We start from the raw sequence: 19,511 nt of genomic DNA on the forward strand, positions 1-19,511 counted from the left end.
TTCCATATTAACAAATGGGTTATCACTAAAGCCTGAGGCCATTTCAGAGAACTTATTCACTTTTAGACAATGCCTCAGCTTACACTTTCCTGAAGGCTGGATCTCTGCAGAGGCTCTGAAGCTCAAACACAGAGTCTGTGATTCTGTAAGGACGCAAGTTTAAACACTTCAATATAATGAACTGCCTCATATATGTACCACTCTCCTCTAATGTACATAATCAGCAGGAGGGGGGAGCTGTGAACTGTGAGCGTACTTCATTTTCTAGAATCTAGAAACTTCTGGAAGGTGAACATGGTTCTAATCTGTACAAAGCCAGTGAGCTCATATTATTCTTTAGTGTTCACAGTATTGAATTCACTGGGTAACTGTTTGCTGTTCTAACTGGCATAAATATGACAGCTGCTGATTAATACTGCAAACAGATGACCAGTCATAATATTATTATCTACTCCACAACACTAAAGTTAAAGGAAATGGTAGGAAATAAGTGATTCAATGGCACAGAGAAAAGAAAACATACTGTTCTTCTACAGTAAAATGTATACTTTGTCAATTAAGTTGTAAGATAGCATTTGTGTTCATCTTAAAATTTCAGAAAAATCCAAATGTTTGCATTCTTCCACATCAAATGTGTCGATGAAAGTAACTTTTTCTATTGAAATGGAAAAGTAGAATATTGAGTCTGAAGATCCTACCAAGAAATGATTTTGTTGCTCTCATGATTCCTGAAATACAGATGTTGTAATATGTACTTGTTGAGACACCTGAAGAACAGCTAGCCAAAAACTCAAAAAGTAATAACAGTATGTTTTTTAAGTACATCAGAAGCAGGAAGCCTGCTAAACAACCAGTGGGGTCCTTGGACAATCAAGATGCTAAAGAAGTGCTCAAAGACCATAAAGTCATTGCAGAGAAACTAAATTAATTCTTTGCTTCAGTCTCCAGGGCTGAGGATGTTAGGGAGATTCCTAAACCTGAGAATTCTTTTTTGATGACAAATCTAAGGTATTGTCCCAGATTGAGGTGTCATTAGAGGAGGTTTTGGAACAAATTGATAAACTTAACAGTAACTAGCCACCAGGATCAGCTGGCATTCACCCAAGAGTTCTGAAAGAACTCAAATGGGAAATGATGGAACTAGTAACTGTGGTTTGCAACCTATCCTTTAAATCAGCTTCTGTACCTAATGACTGGAAGATAGATAACATGACACCAAGATTTAAAAAGGGCTCTAGAGGTGATGCTGGCAATTACAGATTGGTAAGTCTAATGTCATTACTGGGCAAATTAGTGGAAACCATAGTAAACAATAAAATTGTCAGACACCTAGATGGACATAATTTGTTGGAGGAAAGTCAACATGGTTCCTGTAAAGGGAACTCTAATCTACTAGAGCTCTTTGATGGGATCAACAAACACGTGGACAAGGGGGATCCAGTTGATATAGTATACTTAGACTTCCAGAAAGCCTTTGAGAAGGTCCCTCACCAAAGGCTCTTAAGTAAAGTAAATTGTCATGGGATAAGAGGGAAGGTCCTTTTATGGATTGATAACTGGTTAAAAGACAGGAAACAAAGGGTAGAAATAAATGGTAAGTTTTCAGAATGGAGAGAGGTAACTAGTGGTGTTCCCCAAGTGTCTGTCCTGGGACCAATCCTATTCAACCTATTTATAAATGATCTGGAGAAAGGGGTAAACAGTGAGGTAGCAAAATTTGCAGATGCTAGGAGAGGGATCATGTGATGATTACCTGCTGTGTCCATTCCCTCTGGGGCATCTGGCATTGGCCACTGTTAGAAGACAGGATACTGGGCTAGATGGACCTTTGGTCTGATCCAGTTTGGCCATTCTTATGTTCTTATTCCAATTGATCTTGAAGATCAACTTCACTTCGGAACTCTGTCTTTGCTACCCCAAAAACTGTAAGGATCATCCAGTGATTGCCCTCATGAAAACTCGTTAAAGGAGAAGATTTAAACTTGATACCTCATGAAAACATGCTAAAGGCCAAGACTTAAACTTGATAAGAGATAACATTACCTTGAATGTAGCACTAAATGAGTAATTTAGCAAAATGGCTGAAATACTTCACCCTGGTGTATTCCTCAGGATGGGTATAAACTACTAATGCTGCAAATGCAGAAAAAGTGGGACAAAAATAAAGGAAGATCTGAAGGAATCAATGAAAGAAGGTTCATCAGACTGAAAACTCTCCCAATAATGGCTGCAAGCATCCAAAGGGAAAAATGCATATCTTCTTAATTCCATTGGTTCTCTGTATGAAGAGAAAACAACAGACTATTGTGTCCAAGTTTATGGTTTATGCTTATCAAAGATGCAGAGAAAGCATGATAAACTAGCCCTTGCTATTTGTTGAGGAAATGACTATTGAAATAGAGGATAGAAATCTTCAGGTGTAATCACTCTAACCTTCTGAGATGTCCATGTTTAGCATTCTGTTTGAACTTTGTTTAGAAAGCAGTAACATTAACAGAATCCTTGAGTGAAATTCTTGCCGAACTGAGGTCAATGGAAGTGTACAGGATCATAGAACAGGAGCCGAAACCAAACTAACCAAAACCATCCAAAGTCCCCTTTAAAGAGGCTTCCAAACCAACCTTGGCCAGCAGAGTTTCCAGTTTTCTTATTGCTCTATGAGGCAGACAGGCTTTCTCTATTTCCCATAGGTGTCAAGTCAGGGCAGGAGCACTTAACAAAGTTCAAGTGCCTTGAATCAGAGCAACTAAATTTATAGCCAGAAAACAAAGCCTCTGCGACTCAGCTCAAGCTAATCCCCCAGAGCTGAGGGATATGCAACCCATAGCTGCCAGTGTGGCATCTGGCCCCTTCTCTCTTGTTCAGCTTCTTTTTCCCATTTATACAGCCCAGTCTCAGGGGTGGGGCAGGACACTTCTTCACTGAGCCTGTTACTTGGGCTGTAAGTGCTAGACTTTCCCATACATCAAGGAGTTTTGCCATTGACTTCAGTGAGGCCAGAATCCCTAAAGTACGTTGTGGACATTCAAAAATGCTTTCACTCTCATCAGGCTCACAGTGGGTGTCTGAATAGGACTGATGCCTCAGTTTCCCAATGTCATTTAATGGACTGCCCCAGGAAGAGTGAGTCATTGCATTGGAATCCAGAATCATATGCTGAGTTTTGCAGTGCACAGAATGACTCTGATCAAAACCCAGCACACGTTTTGCACAGCAAGAGACTACAGCAAACCAGAAGTGATTGAAGAGTAAACACTGAACATTTATGCTTCGAATCACACAGTATGTGTTTTGTGCTTTCTCTTGGTCAACCACTGAGCAACCCCTCCGTCCCATTTTGGAAAGAGCATTTTTTTTCAAGATAGCGCTAGTCTGGTCATGGGGCATGAGGAACATTCCTCGGACAATGGATGAAATCTGAAATTATAGTTGTACATTGACCTATGGGTTTCTCTTCAAATAAGAGGGTGATCTGAATTATATGTCACTATGTCCAAGGATGTTGGGGCATTAACAAATTGCCCTGTAGATTCTCCATCATTAAGAACAATGAACAATGCCACTTAAGTCCCCAATAATGAGTTTTAGGTGAGAGCACTTTTGTCAGCCCAGACAATCTGAGTGCTAAGGTTATTATTAAACTCAAGTCTGCCTCACGGCCAGGATTTTTGCTCCAGGCAAAACATGCACCTTATGTCAGGGTTTTCTTGCTATAGAATGCACCACAAGCAAGAATGGCACTTTCAATGGATTAAAAACCACTTCAAATCATGTGAAATGTGACCAGATGTAACAAATATGACCACATGTACCTGACAAGCCATTCATGAAATGGCCTCATGACTGCCTGCAGAGTCCTGTCCCTGGAATAATTGATGCAGCTGACGTGCACAGAAATCTGTTCTTTCTTTTTAACTTTGCTTGTGAGCTGCAGTAGCAGTGGGTGGAACGTAACCCTTGCCCTAGGCTTTTAAGAAGCTGTGTAATGCTCCTGTCAAAAACAAGATTCTCCTTTCCCCAAGATCTTTCAATTTTGTCCAGAATTGGGCACATTTAATCAGCAATGTATTTCCATTTCACAACTGGTACTATGTTCCAACCACCTATACACGTGCAGCCTGTTCCAGAATATGGCCATGTATATACAAAGCATCTTGTCTAAATGCTTTTTGGCTACCAAAAATGTTTCAATGTTCTGTGTCATGAAACAATAAAATAACATAAAATACTATGATATCATGGTCAATGTCTCCAGTGGTAAAGGTTTCTTAGGACAAAGAATTATTTTTAAAAATTGTAATGGCAATACAGAGAAGACATTCTTGGAGTACAGTATTGTAATAAACATGCAACAATCTTTATGAAATTTGCCACTGTCTTTTTTTAAAATGTGGTCTTTAATATCACAAGATAGAAGTAGGCCAAATTGTGATGTAGGGTGAAAGGTCATATATGCTGTTTGGAACGCAGATAGACATTTGCAAACACTTTTGAATCTGGTCTTGAATGTCAGGGTATTTCATTTGCTAAATTCAACTTGTCAACTGTATGAAATATGTACTAATCCTATTATACACATGACAGTCCACAAATAACCACGTAGGAACCACCACATTTTTTCCTCTTTGATCATTCCAGATTTAGATACTGGCCAAGGGCAGGAACCATGAACTCTATTGGTAATGAAGATTTGGATGCATTTTGCAAGGAGAAGCAAATTAGTATTAAATATTCTGTGTAAACAACATTAATATGTAAGGCTTCTGGTTTGGGGATTTTATTAATTTCATTGTGAACAGTTTATTTTTAGCAGTTTTTGAGTTCTACATAGATGTCAAAAATTGGGTTGTTCAAGGACTTTCCTCTTTGTATATAATACTAGAAGATTTACCTAACATTGTTCGGGTCCTTAACTCAATTCACTTTTGTTTTTCTTCATTTAAATAATTGCTCTGGGGTGGGGCTGGGGATGAGGGGTTCAGATGCAGGATGTCCTGGGGAGAGAGAGCTACCCCAGTCCTCTCACGCCACAGAAACTTTGGGCCAGGTGAAAAGTGATTCTACAGGGACACTACAGCTCCAGCAGGCAGAGCTGGGGGAGAGATGCATGTCTCATGGCTGGGACAGGTCCAGGCTTGTCTGTCCCTTGTGCTCCCCATCCAGGAATGTAGCAAACTGTGCACTTTTACCTCGCTCCCTCATGAAGTGGGTGGAGGAGGGGGAGGGGAAGGAGGAGGCGGAGGGAAGAGCCGGCCACTGGAAGCAGCACTGGACAGGGGAATCGGGGCGGGCGTTGGAGATTTGGGGCGGCGGGACAGTCAGCGGAAGCAGAGCTGGCCAGTGGGCAGGGGGCTGGCCGGGAGATTGGGAGGAGGAGTAGGGGAGAAGTGGCTGCCGGAAGCAGGGCTTGCCTGGGGCGTTGGAGCTGGCCGGGAAAGATTGGGGGGGGGCTGGCGGAAGCAGGGCTGCTGGGGGGCATGAGGTCGGGGGTAGGGAGCTGGCCGGAGAATATGGGGGGAAGGGGGAGAGAGAAGCAGCAGCCGAAAGCAAGGCTGGACGCGGGCAGCGGGGCTGGCCAATGGAAATTGGGAGGAGAAGCGGGGGAGAACTGGATGTCCGGGAGGGGATTGGGGGAAGTGGGGCTGGCCAAAGGCGCAGTGGGGGGGGGGAGGGAGCAGGACTGACCCGGCCATATGTAGATCTCAGGGCGCTGCCCCCCCTCCCCACAAAGCACGAGTGAGTCCGGCCTAGGGATTCTATTGTGCCCTCCCCCCCGACCCTCTCGAGTAGTTGCGAACTGGCTGGCTGGTAGACACACTCATGCAGCCTGAGCACATTTACCAGCCAGGCAGTTCGAAACTACAAACTGATACGTCTAGTAATAATAAAACGTACCTAATGAGAAAATACCAGACATGTTATATGTCTGGTATTTTCTCAGTTTGTTTTTTATGTGTTTATATTTTTGGGCTGCAAAAAACAGTACTGAAAAAAAAGGGTTCCAACTAAAGTAAAAAGTTTGGGAAACTCTGGTCTAATCAGCTTTCTGTCTGTCTTACAGTCCATTTATCCAATCCATATTCTTTAACTTGATGGCAAGAATATTCTGGGTGACCATATCAAAAGCTTTGCTAAAACTGGCACTGGGGGCTTTGGGAGGACCAGAAACAACTTATTTGAATATTCATCATTTGATTAATGAATATGCAAACATGCAAATGAATGTTACTGGTCCTCCTAAAGTTCGTGAATGGATTTACTGGTCCCCGTGTCAAAAAGTTTGGGAACCCACGCTTTAAGCTATGATAACAGGAAGCTTTCTACCTAATTTGGTGGTTCTAGCTCTTACTGTTTAGGAAGAGCTCTTTTTAGGAATTCTTGAACAGACAGACTCACTCCCAGACAAACTCCCCTAAATATATAGCTGATAACAAGTAATTTATATATAGCATTTTCATTAGTTACAAATACTGTAATGAATAATCTTTCTCTTTCAAATAGTACTACATTAAAACACACACATGATTAATGTGCATGAGCAGGTCTACCGCAATCAATTAATGTGCAACACTTTAGTGCGCTTTAGAAATCACACCCTCATAGTCTGCATTACTGCTTCAAATAAACAAGCCCTGAGGTACAAATAACCATTTCCAGGGTTTTTCTGCTGTTTGTTGAATAAAAACTGATTTAATTTTATTTATTTATTTTTACCTGAGGTGTTTTCTCAGTGTTTATTAGTTAAAAATCTAAAATCGGAAGCTAAGTTATACTGCACTCTTTAAAGGGCTCTCAATTGTCATCCATCAACTTTGTCAATTTCTGCAGGAAACAAACTCTCACTCTTTCACTATTATGTATCAAAATAAATTTCTCTATTACTACTTATACTTGGGTTCCTGAATCTCTCCCTTATTCTATAGTGGGGCAATTTTCCAACCCATGACTGAATTTGTGGATTGACAAGTGCAGCTATCTAGTTCCCTTCTCCACTATTATCTTATGAATGATATTGACTTGTTTCCTTAGGGGCTGATTCTGCACACAAGAGGACCTTTGTGTTCATATAGATCCAACTTCAAGAGGGAGACCATTTGTATTTAAATATTTACAATGCACCTCTTTATGCATCAGTGCCTATCCATTACAAGTGCCCATGGGCATCAAGCAGAGGGAGAGAAGCAGATCTGTCAGGAAAATGGAATTTCCCTCTTGAGGAGAATGCTGCCATTTTGAAACATCCTTTCATCCCAAATCAGAAAAAAAGTCAAAATTTCAAAATAAAAATTCTGAAATGGCCTTGTCCATGTGGCTGTCTTGGGTCCTATAAGAAAGAAGAGGTCCAGCCCATCCGCATCTTAGGCCACATCTATAGTTATCCATGGATTGATGCTCTGGAGGTTGATCTTCTGTATTCAATTTAGTGGATCTAATACAGACCCTCTAAATTAAATGCTGAGTTGCTCCCAATGACACCAGATGGTACTCCAACTCATCAGGAGGAGTAAGGGAAGTCAATGGGAGCATTTCTCCTGTCGACCTCCTGGTGTGGGGATGGCATCAAAGTTTGAATTCAGGTATGTTGACTCCAGCTATACAATCAATGTAGCTGGAGTTGTGTATCTTAATTTAAACTTATCTGCTAGTGTAGATCTGGCCCCATTAGCTAACTGTGGATAGGGCCAGATAGAGGGCAGCTGGCCCTGATAAAGAGCCAGAGGGGAAGAGGAGACAGAGAGTGGAAGCTGTGGCAGATTGCAGACGACAGGAGGCTCCTTTCAGAGACCATCCTTGACCAAGTGGAAGGTTTGAGCTTGGAAGCCAGAGTGATAGAGTTGATGACAGAATAGATTCCAGGGAAGGAGATCAAATCTCCAAGCAGGTGGTGCTGAGAATGGCTTGGCAAAGCAAGGAAGAGCTGCAAAGAACTGAATTCATTCAAAATGGAAGAGGAAAGAAGTCTGACAACAGAATTCTGAGCTCAGTTTTATGTCAGTGTTAGATCCTGGGAGAAGGGATGATGATGTTGGACCAAAGGTATGCATGGAGTTTATTAAGAAGCCCTGAAGAGGAGGCATCATGCTGGAGAGGAAGCCCAGGCCACTAGGAGGTGCATGGGAACTGGCTTCCCTAGTAACAAACCTAATTGAAAGTTTTTATTTTGACTTTATCAATTTGACTTTGGTTATGCAGGTTGAACATCTCTAGTCCAACACTCTAAGGACCTGTCCGATGCTGAACCAGAGAATTTGCGGAACCATAGGAAATCAATATTGTCTAGAAAGATTACCAACACTTCCACTATGTACTGGGTTCTTAGAAGACATTTAGGGGTAAATTAGAGCTAAATAACAGCACAGAACACCGAAAGCCAGGACTGGTGGCTATAAACAAACTTTTATCAGACTGTGGGAAATTTGGCCACACACAATAAATGGACATCCAGCTAACTAAAATCATGCCAGACCACAGCTGTTGCTGGACCAGAGAGTGCTGGATTAGCGAGTTTCCACTTGTATTATAATTAAAGTAAAAGTCATAACATTTTGACTACATTATACATAAGCTGACATGAAACATTTTGAATATTTCAGCTAAATATATATGTTCCTGTAAAACATTCTGATTTTGTCAAATCAGTTTCCATCAGAATACTGTTCCACCAGATAATTTTTTTGTCCCTCGCTCGTGTGAAGGCAGCAGTGTTCAGGGCAACAGAAGTGACAATTTCAAGATTGTTAGCAAGCTAATGTCGTTCTTACACACAAAAGCAAAATGTTTCCAGGCTGCACAGATGCTGTGCACAGACAGGAATTTCTGCTTTGTTGGCACAGTTGAGCAATACTTAATGGTTTATGTGCAATGCTGGATTCTCAGAGTGCCCATTGTCTTTGCTGCAGAATCAGACCACAGTGAAGAAGGTTCAAAGAGCATTAAAAACACTTCCTTATTTAACTATTTACTAAATGTTATTTACTCAACTTTAATGTGATATCTAAAAACCAAACAGATTTCCTATCTGTCCTCTTGATAATGCTTTAGATTATTAACACAAAAATGATTAAAAAAGAACTCACTTTTCAGTATTTATTCTGTAAGTATTTCTCTCAGCAAGGACAAAGATGTTCAGTTTCACGTGTTTCAAAAATCTATGCATTTCATTTTCAGATTTTTACACAAAAGCAAACTGGTGCAAAATATTAATTATAGGCAAGGTATTGGACCTTTCTTTTACATGTTTTGCTATTTTCTAAAGCTGTTTTTGCTGGAAGAGAAGAGAGACACTGGAAGCATTCTTATTGATCTTGGGTTTTATAAAATATGACCTGACAGAATACTTTGAAGGAACTTATTACCAGGTGGTATTTTAATAAATGAATACCATTTATATGGTGCATTTAGTGCTAAAGAATTATTTCCATATTCTACCTATACACAAGTCACTTACTACACCATTGGAATACAGCCACCTTTCAATTGTAGAATGGGAGAGCCAGGAGTGCGTTCCTCTTGATATCTCAGGAATCCCCCTGCTGGCACACAGGCAGTGGGGCAGAGGAAGCCAGCTGACTCAAATACCGCGGTAGCAAACATCTGATCAGGATGAAGGAAAAGGAGTATACTGGGGAGCAAGGAACCTGGTGAGACTGAAACTGGGCAGTAAGAAATTGTGTCTGGGAGTTGTGTGTTTGGGGGGACTGACTGAAAATAGGGACTGGAACTGGTAACTCAAGTGGGGAGGCTGGGACTGGTTCAGGACGAAGTCCAGGATTGGATGCCTTTAGGGAGACTAACGCTGGAAGCTTGTGAGGAAAAAGGTTTGGAGAAGGGAGGGAGAGAAGATCACTGAGCACCAGGATACTAAGGCCAAAATCTTCTTACAAAAATTGCTATGATACATTTAACATCCATAGAGAGCAGGCAAGACCTTAGCTGCTAACACTTCATCCAAATAACCCCACAAAGTAAATTGTATGGAACTTAGGTTATCTACCTTGAAATGAAACAAATCCCCTTGCTGGGATTTGAATTCGTAGCTTCAGGAAAAGTAGGTATTTTAAACCTGAGCCTCAGACCCGTAAAAATGGAAACGTAAATAGCAAACTTGTATATATAGCTGTACCTACATTTGCCTGAGATTCGTCATGGTCGTTGATCTCGGCTAACTCCTTGGCACTTTTTAACTGCAAAGTGTAAAGAAAGCAAGAAAACAAAAAACAACAGAAACAAAATTAAAAAAGAAAACTCAAACCAACAACAACAACAACATGTTACTTGAGAATTTCACACAGTTATCTTTGATTTATTTGAAGCAGCATTTTAAAAAGCTTCCAATGAGAAAAACAGATGGAGCATATAATTCTAATGAGTTTTTGCTCAGGCCATTTTGAAACCAACATATTTAAGGCTTGATAGGTTTAGGCAGAGGTGGGGAGGGGGAAGGAAAATAATAAGACTGGATCATTATTTTTTAAATAATAAGATTAGAAAACAGTTTCAAGGCATAAAAAGTGCACAAAATAGGTTCTCAGGAATAATAAATGATTACATTTCCCATTCTTGTTGCTATTAATTTAAACTATGCAGTGTTTGCAAGTTGCCATGAGCTAAATAGTGTTTGCTAATGATTACTTTTGAATGATATATTCTGAGCTGTTTAAAATGTCATATATTTCTTTCTTGAAGAAGTATTCAGATAACTGATAGGGCGCTTGAGTATGATGCAGGAGGAAGACATGTGGAGTTCATTTGTTAAACTATTGGGAAGAAGAATAGGGAAGACACTGTCAATTTTACCCCAGATGATCAGAAGATTTAAGAAATTACCTAATGACATTTTGAGCCAAAATTTCAAAAATATGTGTACATCCAATCTATGCATGAATCCGTACAAATAGGTATGCACCACTACAACCCTCACATGCCTGCATAAACTGGGGATTTAAGAGCTTCAGAGGGGTAGCTGAGTTAGTCTGTAACAGTGCATTTACACTTAGGTATGTGCATTGCAAAAAAAATTAGGCCTTTATTCTAACCTATTCAAAATACCTATTTAAGAGTGGGGAAGCAAACAGCTCTTTCTGCAGTATGCATTTATTTCCACCTGTTTTTACTAAGGAATTATCAGTTGTATCAGAGTTCTCTTTTCTGCCTAACACAATTGCTTTATTGTGTGAGAACAATCGTTAACATTTTGGTTAAAAAAATGGACATCTCTCTGTTTGATTCAGAACAACTACATCAGTCCCATGCATTCTGTATGAATGTAGCACCACTTCCTGAAACGGCAAGCAACCAGGGCCAACTGTAGGGAAAATGGTGCCCTGGATGAGACTGTATTTTGGTGTCTGTGGCCCCTGTTGCCTCCCTATCCAACCTCCACATTGCCCCTGGCTCTTGCTGACTCCCTGGGCTTTCCTCCCAACTCCTCTGATCCCTGCTCCTGCCCTCAGCTCCTCCCATAAGTTTCAGCCCTGGCTGCCTCCCTGGACTCCCCAAGTATCCCTTCATCACTCCTGTTCCCTGCTACCTACCCCAGAACTCCTCATCCATCCCCCATTGCTCCTAGCTCCCACTGGATCCTTATAATTTCCCCTGCATCTGCCCATTGTTCATGCCCCCCGTTGCCTCCCTGTCCATCTCCCCATAACTGCCGGACCCTACACCCTCCCCTAGGCTCCCCACCCATTTCCTCTAGCCCTCACTGCCTCCCTAGGCTCATCACTCCCCATGACTCTTGGTGCAGCATGCCTCTGTCCACTCAACATTGTCCGGAGCTCTCTTCTGCAGCATTGCACCTCCGGCCCACCTCTCTCCTTGCCACTAGATCACAGTGCTCTCCTGACCACAGCATCCTGGGCATTTGCCCACACTGCCCATCCACAAGGCCGGCCCTGCAAGCAACTCTGTAAAACCACAACCCCGCCCAAATGATCAGTTGGAGGTGGCAGTGTGAACAGCTGATTCCTCTTGGAGATCAAGAGAATCACTTTTGGGAAGCACCAAAGTTACAAAGTTTTATTTTAAATTCTATCCCATGGTAACTCAAACGTTAGCAATTTCAATCTCAAACAGTGCGGCTGAGTCCAGCTGGACTCCCACATGTGAGTAAGAGATCAGAAGGACAGGCTCTTTTCTGAAAGGGAACTCAGCTTGTTATTTAAGATAATGTGCTGATTGTGCAACATAAAAAAGGCAAGGGAGGTTAGCCAATTTCAAACGTTTGCTTCCTTTAACCCCTCCTTCTTCAGGTTCTCAAAGTACAGCCACCCTACGATTACCAGCTGTCACCTGTGTGAGGCTCAGCATGTATTCTACTGATGGCTTCGGATTCACCACTGAACCGCTCTCACTATAGAGTGGAATCTATCTTTAGCTAAATGTAGACTTTTCCCCAAAAATACTTTCCACCCCGTGTGTGTGTGTGTGTGTTTGTGTGTGTGTGAGCAACAGACTTGCTGAGCTCCTGAGCAAGATGTGGGGTGGAGCCTTGGGCAGAAAGGATAGGGCTGGGGGCAGCTGTCCCTCAGCAGTGCCCACGGTGTGCTGTGCCCCTCCCAGCCAGCCCTCAGAGCTGCCCAATGTGCATGATGCAGGGTTCTGGCAGCGATTCAAAAGAGACCGGGGCTCTGGCCACTGCTGCTCCTCAAGGAATGGCAGCAACAGCCAGGGGCTGCAGTGCCTTTTGAATTCCCCCTTTTTTCCTAGCCCGTTGGTGGGACTGACCCCATGGTAGTAACTCTACTATAACCGCAGCACAGGCAGTTGCTGTCATTTTCACCTCTGTGCCATCTGCTCTGAGTAGGGTTAGATAGCACAGAGGATAAAATGCTGGTGCCTTGTTACACTAAAACTCCTACCACTGCACTGGGGGTAGCAATGTTAGAAAAAAATAAGGAAAAAATGCCTAGATTCAGACATACAAAGGGGAGCACCCTTTCTCCAATACTGGGTTTTAAGTTTAAATTACATTCTTATCTTATATTCTAAATGGGATAATTTAGTAACAGAATCCTTGGAAAACCATCCAATATTGGAAAAGAGAAGAGCTGCTCCATCCCAAAGGCAGCCCCCAACCCTGTTCAGCGGCAAGTGTGATTACCAGCAAAGAGCATGCTGACTCATTGCACTGAACTACAGCCAACAATTGCCAAGGGACAGCCCTTCATGAACTTACAATGTTGGCAGATTGGGTTCTTCTATAGAATCATTCACATTCTACAGGCAATCCACATGTAAAGAATGCACAAACAAAGCCCATCTGGATCAAAATACTGTGGTAAGAAGAATCTTTTGTTGCACTTAGTGGCATTTCAGTGCAACAGGCTGGAAATTCTGCCTCAGCTTCGAATTAACTTTTAAAAATAGTGTGCTTTGCTGAATGTAAAACAGAAATTAATAACACAATCAGTTCAGTAGTCCCTGTGCTTTTATTTGGTGTTAAATGTTCGTATTGATTTGACTCTGCCCCGGTGTTCAATATTTAATTTGTCACAGGTATTTGCAATGAAAACCCCTACTTGCACTATGGTGATTGTCTGATTGTAAGATCTTCCTATATGTCTGATAACATAGCCCATTTCTCATCTGAAGTTTTAGGTGCCAAAATGCTGCAATCAATTCCATTCTTCCTCAGACCCGGTGCTTTGTCAAAGCTGGTGCTACATCAATTCACATTTAGAAGGTTATCTTTGCAACTGTAAGCACCAGAAATATTTAAGTGAAAACTTTATTTTGCAGAATCTGGATTGACGATTGTAAAAGTATATTTGTGCCAAATACGCCGGATGACAAATGTCTAATATGCATAACTACACAAATATAAAAACATTCACAAATTCAGGAGAATATTTTAAAATTGGGAAAACCATATCCCTTTTGAATCCTTGCCATCTAAACAATTTAGATTGTACACTTCTGATACTAAACTGCTCAAGATAGTTAAGACCAAAGCAGATTGTGAAGAGCTTCAAAAAGATCTCACCAAAGCGATTGGGCAACAAAATGTCAAATGAAATTTAATGTTGATAAATGTAAAGTAATGCAAATTGGAAAAAATAATCCCAACTATCCATACAATATGATGGAAACTAGTTTAGCTTCAACTACTCAAGAGCAAGATCTTGGGAGTCATTGTGGATAGTTCTCTGAAAACATCCACTCAGTGTGCAGTAGAAGTCAAAAAAGCAAACAGAATGTTGGGAATCATTGAAAAAGGGTTAGTGAATAAGTTAGGGTATGTCTAATGAGGAGTAACGGTAGTTCGAACTAGGAAGCCTAGTTCGAACTACCTAGTTCGTGCCCCGTGTAGCCGCGCTGCACGGGGTTCGAACCAGCGGGGTTTTAAAAATGGCGGCTCCCCGCTTATGCAAAGGAAGCCCGGGAAATTCAAATCCCGGGCTTCATTTGCAAGTGCGGTATGCCTACATTACCCTCCTAGTTCGAACTAGGAGGGTAGTGTAGACATACCCTTAGAGAATATCTTTTTGGCTCTATATTAAACCATGTGTAGTGGGGTAGAATGGCCACCCACTGAGCCGGAGGCAGAGAAACCCCTCAGGGAGCCATTTTGGGCCCAGTCTAGCCCTGCCCCCTCACCTGACCGGAAGTCAAAGGGAGGGGCTAGGAGTATAAGAGGGCCGCCAGGGAGCTCAGTCAGGGCCCAGCCTCTGAGGGAGACGGAGGCCTATCCAGAGCTCCTGCCCGGGGAGGCTAAGACCGGGCCTAGACAGCCCTCAGCGGCCTCCCCGGAGGCCAGCCAAGGCTTCCCTGCCAGGGCTACGGAGGCCTGGCCAAGCCAGCCAGCCGAACCTCCCGTGGACCCAGAGGACTGGCCCGAGCTGCCGGACCAGCTGGAACCCCGATGGGTACTGGAACGCCGGGGCCAGTCGAGCCCGCGGGACACTGCAGAGTTCCAACCCCTTGACCCCCTGGATTGGGCCGACCGGACACTGCGGGGACGACAGCGCTTCAACTCCCTGACAGACCTGCTGGAGGTACAGGTACCACCAAAGGGGGAGACAAAAGTGGCCCAGGGGGTAGCATGGGCTGAGAACAGCCCTAGGCCAGCAAGTTGCGGGCTGGAGCCCCTGCTGAGCCCGTAGCAGCTGAACTGCTGCATCCAGGGCCCCTGGGCCGGGGCGCAGTGGAGTGGGTGGGCCTGCGCCCCCCCCTGCCACCCACTAACCAGGTGGCAGTTTCCCCCTTGCCACTGCTGCAGGTGCACTACCTGCCCAGCTCTGGAACTAGGAGCTTCTACAAACCTGTGTGTTTGTTTGCGGCCAAGCCTTGAGTCAGGGCCTGGCCACCATTTGCTGCCCTGCCCTGAGGTAGGGCCGGCTCAGCTTACTGTGGTTTGCCGCCCTGCCCTGCTCGAGGGCCTGGACCTCTGTATGGTGGTTTTGGTACCCGGCCAGAATCCGGACTGGACCTTTTAAAGGGCCAGGACTAGGACTGTTGCCCTGCCCTAGCTGAGTTAAGAGACTTGAATATAACTTCTTCCCCCATGGCCCGGGCCTGAAGCCAGGCCGGGCCCCTGAACTATTGTCTCTCATCCCGACCTGAGATAAGGCCGGAGAGACTCATAGACTCGGACTATGTTAACGCACGGTAGGGCCATAGGGCGGACTAGCCACCCATTGTACCAGGGCGGAGGAACCGCCTCCTAAAGGCCTGCCGACCTACAACTAACTGTCCCCTCCCCCCGGAAGGGGGGAAAAGCTCAGGCTATTGTGGACATTGCCGGAGGGCAGTGTCCTGAAAAGACCGCGCCACCTGCCGGCAGATATAATTCCCTGAACAGACGGCAGGGGCGCTGTGGTGGAGCGGGAACCCCGCTACACCATGGTATGCCCAAATCTTGAATTCTGTGTACAGATGTGGATACCTCATCTCAAAAAAGATATATTGGCATTGGAAAAGATTCAGAGAAGGGCAACAAAAATGATTAGGGGTTTGGAACAGGTCCCATATGAAGAAAGATTAAAAAGACTTGGACTTTTCAGCTTAGAAAAAATGAGGCTAAGGGGTGATACGATAGAGGTCTATGAAATCATGACTAGCATGGAAAAAGTGAATAAAGAAAAGTTATTTACTTGTTCCCATAATATAAGAACTAGGGGTCACCAAAGAAAATTAATAGGTAGCAGGTTTAAAACAAACCTGTGGAACTCCTTGTCAGAGGATGTTGTGAAGAACTAGGACTTCAAAAAAGAGCTAGATAAATTCATGGAGATTAGGTCCATCAATGGCTATTAGCCAGGATGGGTAGGAATGGTGTTCTCAGCCTCTGTTTGTCTGTAAATGGATGACAGGAGAGGGATCACGTGATGATTACCTGCTGTGTTCACTCCCTCTGAGGCATCTGATATTGGCCACTGTCAGCAGACAGGATACTGTGCTAGCTGGAACTTTGGTTTGACACAGTACGGCTATTCTTAACCATAAAATCAGTCCCTGGCCTACTTCAGCCAAACTATGGAGATGTGACTGCTGCCTCCACAATCAAATTGTTGACACACAACATTTATTTGTATACTCTGTGTGTGCAAACAATACATTATTTCATCTCCAGTACTACGGATCTTTCTTTGCTGTGAAACTATCCATCTTGCTTGCATATTAGACCATACTTTCAAATACACTTATCAATGTCATACAGCACTTCAGTATCAATGAAAACAAAAATGAAACGATCAGATTTGCAGAGTGTATAAAAGGTTTTCTTCTCACCACAGTTAGATAAGTGCACTGATGCACTGGGGATTTTTTTTTAATGTCATCATGATTCAGTCCTTTGTATACATGTGTCTGCATGAATAATACAGGAGATGCTAAACTCATTTTCCCCACTACTAGTCTTAAAAGAAATGGCTGGGGTTTTCTGAAATATGTTTGCTTTGCTGGCATATTTAACTCTCCCAAAATTCATTTGTCTTCAGATAGAAAACATTCACACATCACTGGTATCTGTGCGGAGGAACATAACAGAAAATGTTATACAAGATGCGAGATTAAATATCTGATATTGCAAAACTGGCAGAGTTCAATTTTACTTCGGTAATGTTTTCCCAAGCTATCCTATCAATTAACTTCAACTAACCTTTATATATTCGAAGTAGATCACACACGTAAGATCATATCCTGATTGCAATTAAGTCAATGGCCAAACTCCTACTGATTTTAAAAGTGCAGGATCAGGCCCTCCAGTGCAGTCCTAAATAAGGATTATTTTCAGTGTAAACACTCACCTGCTCCTGAAGAACTTTAAGCCTTGCTTGTGTATGCGTTTGCTCTTCTTTTGCTTGCTCCAGTTCAGATTTTTTATTATTTAATTCTTCTTGTATACTCAGCAATTGCTATGCAGGCGAAAAGAGTTTGATTAGCACTGTCAGAATCTGAGCAATTTTAAATACTGTAAATCCTCACAGCAAGCAACATTTTCCAAGTTTTATCTATATTTATTATCGTTACTAAGTCTGTTGAGTCTAAGTTGAACAGATTACTTCCATCTGCATTTCCTTCCACAGCTGTCCTATACAAGGAGTGCATTTGGTAATGTGTGTGGTTAAGCTATTTGTTTCACTAAAGCACAAATACTTAGTATAGTATATCATCCACAGAAGGACTATCACATCCATCTGAACCACAGCCTTATTTGTAGAAGTATATGGTGTGGTTTTAATAATAGTAGGGTAAACATTACTATACATACATATTCACAAGCACAGCCCTTTACTCTAATTAGTCTCTGGCCCAAAGCCATTCATTCTACTCAAAGCAATATTCTGGAAAGCATTTGCACTTAGTTGCCAAGAAGACTAAACATTTCTTTTCTTATGTTATGATGGTGATGTGTTATCAGATCAGCAGGACTGATGCCTTACAATCAATATATTAGCCAAGAAAACTGCTAATGTGATCAGTTAAAATACAAAATTATGACCAAAAGACTATTTTTATACAGGCTGTCCTCCCTATAAGTCGAAGATACATTCCAAAAAACTTGCACTTATAGCAAAACATCTTAAAGTAGGGAATTTCTCCCCTCTCTCTCCCCCCCCCCCCCCCCCCCACGGCTGACTTCCATTTGTGCAAATTGTGGGTTTTTTGCACAACTTAAGAGCGGGGAATGGGAGGACTTATAATGCATCAGTTCCTACAAGCATCCACGATTTTAGTGTGGGACGGATGTATACTGGGGTGACTTATAGTGGAAACACTCTGTAGAGAGAATTCCTGAAATGTAGAGACATTTTCAGGGCTTGGCTCCCCTCATCCTACGCAGTTGTAAGTCATGAATAGACATTGGGACTTGCCAAGAATTCTTCACTAGAGTCAATTAATTTTGAAACTGTTTTTTTATTTTGGTATAGAGACGACAAGGGCTAGAAAATACAATCAAAAGACTACAAAATAGGTTAGTATCATGCCCCTTAGAAATCAAACATGGAAAATTAATTTGCTGTGGAAACACGATAATTTTGATTATTATTTTTAAAAAGGTGTATAAGTGAACAATTGAATTAGTTGCAAGAAACTTCAATTACTGCTGTTATAAATAGTAAATATTTAAGGTTTAATTTACCTAGGTGCTTAGCACTCAGAATTATCTGACTTCAATGTTAGCAGGCCCTTTTAGTGTGCAAATTTAATACTGTGCAGCTGGCAGTCTTAAGCATCAAAGTTTCTTCTTCAGTGCTGTGTGAGGCCTGCTTTTAGAGCCGCATGGAAATGTCTGAAGTATCAAGGCTTGAATAGGGCTTGATATAGAATTCCTGATAAGGAAGACTGCCAGCTGGATGAATTAATTCAATATTTAAAGGTCTCTAACACTGCCATCTTTCTCTCTCTCTCTCTCTCTCTCTCTCTCACACACACACACACACCCCATTTTCCAATTAATTGTGCTAATTTACCAGCACACTTCAGAAAATCCAGCGCATTGCATTGCATCAGACAATGCACAGTCACATGAAACACAACAAATAATAATCTCTGATGAAATAGAATGCCTCATTCATTAGTGAGCTAAATAGCTTACACGTTTATACAAATTGGGACAGAATATATATTTCAACTGACTGACAACCTCTCATGGCAATTGACAGTTTACATAAACTTCTTCCTAGAGCCACTTCTCGACTTTCAACCTCCAATGGCACTGCTGGGTCATCATAGCTAGGTGAAAGTAAATTTTACTAAATCATCTTTTTGTATGTGCAATCCAAATCATAGCTAGGTTGCTTTAGTGCAGTGGTTTCCAAGCTGTGGAGATTGCACCTGTAGAGGGGAATGGAGGAATGGTCAGGCGGGTCTTGGGCCAGCCCCCACGAATGGAGGTGTGAGGGGAGGGAATGCCACTCAGCCCTGCTCTGCCCCCAGCTCTACTCCAGCCCCATCCTTGGCTCCATCCTGCAACCACAGCTATGGCATTGGCTTCAGCTGTGACTCAGATGCCAGCTCCTGGCATCCACTCTCAGTTGCCAGATCCTGTTTCCAGTCCCTGTTCC

The 19,511-nt window shown here is 42.6% G+C and overlaps 1 protein-coding gene across 21 annotated transcripts in view; it reads right to left on the reverse strand.

The window, feature by feature from the left end:
• ENOX1 (ecto-NOX disulfide-thiol exchanger 1) overlaps positions 1–19,511 on the reverse strand; it is a 562,199-nt gene that overhangs the window by 23,214 nt on the left and 519,474 nt on the right. For all 21 annotated transcript variants that reach the window (XM_075918965.1, XM_075918981.1, XM_075918972.1 and 18 more), the window contains 2 exons: positions 17,250–17,357; positions 10,128–10,184 (listed from right to left, as the gene is read on the reverse strand). In XM_075918965.1, coding sequence (XP_075775080.1) covers positions 10,128–10,184; positions 17,250–17,357 — 165 coding nt within the window. The remainder of the gene's footprint in view (positions 1–10,127; positions 10,185–17,249; positions 17,358–19,511) is intronic.

Source organism: Pelodiscus sinensis, chromosome 1, assembly GCF_049634645.1.
Source record: "Pelodiscus sinensis isolate JC-2024 chromosome 1, ASM4963464v1, whole genome shotgun sequence".
NCBI lineage: Eukaryota > Metazoa > Chordata > Testudines > Trionychidae > Pelodiscus > Pelodiscus sinensis.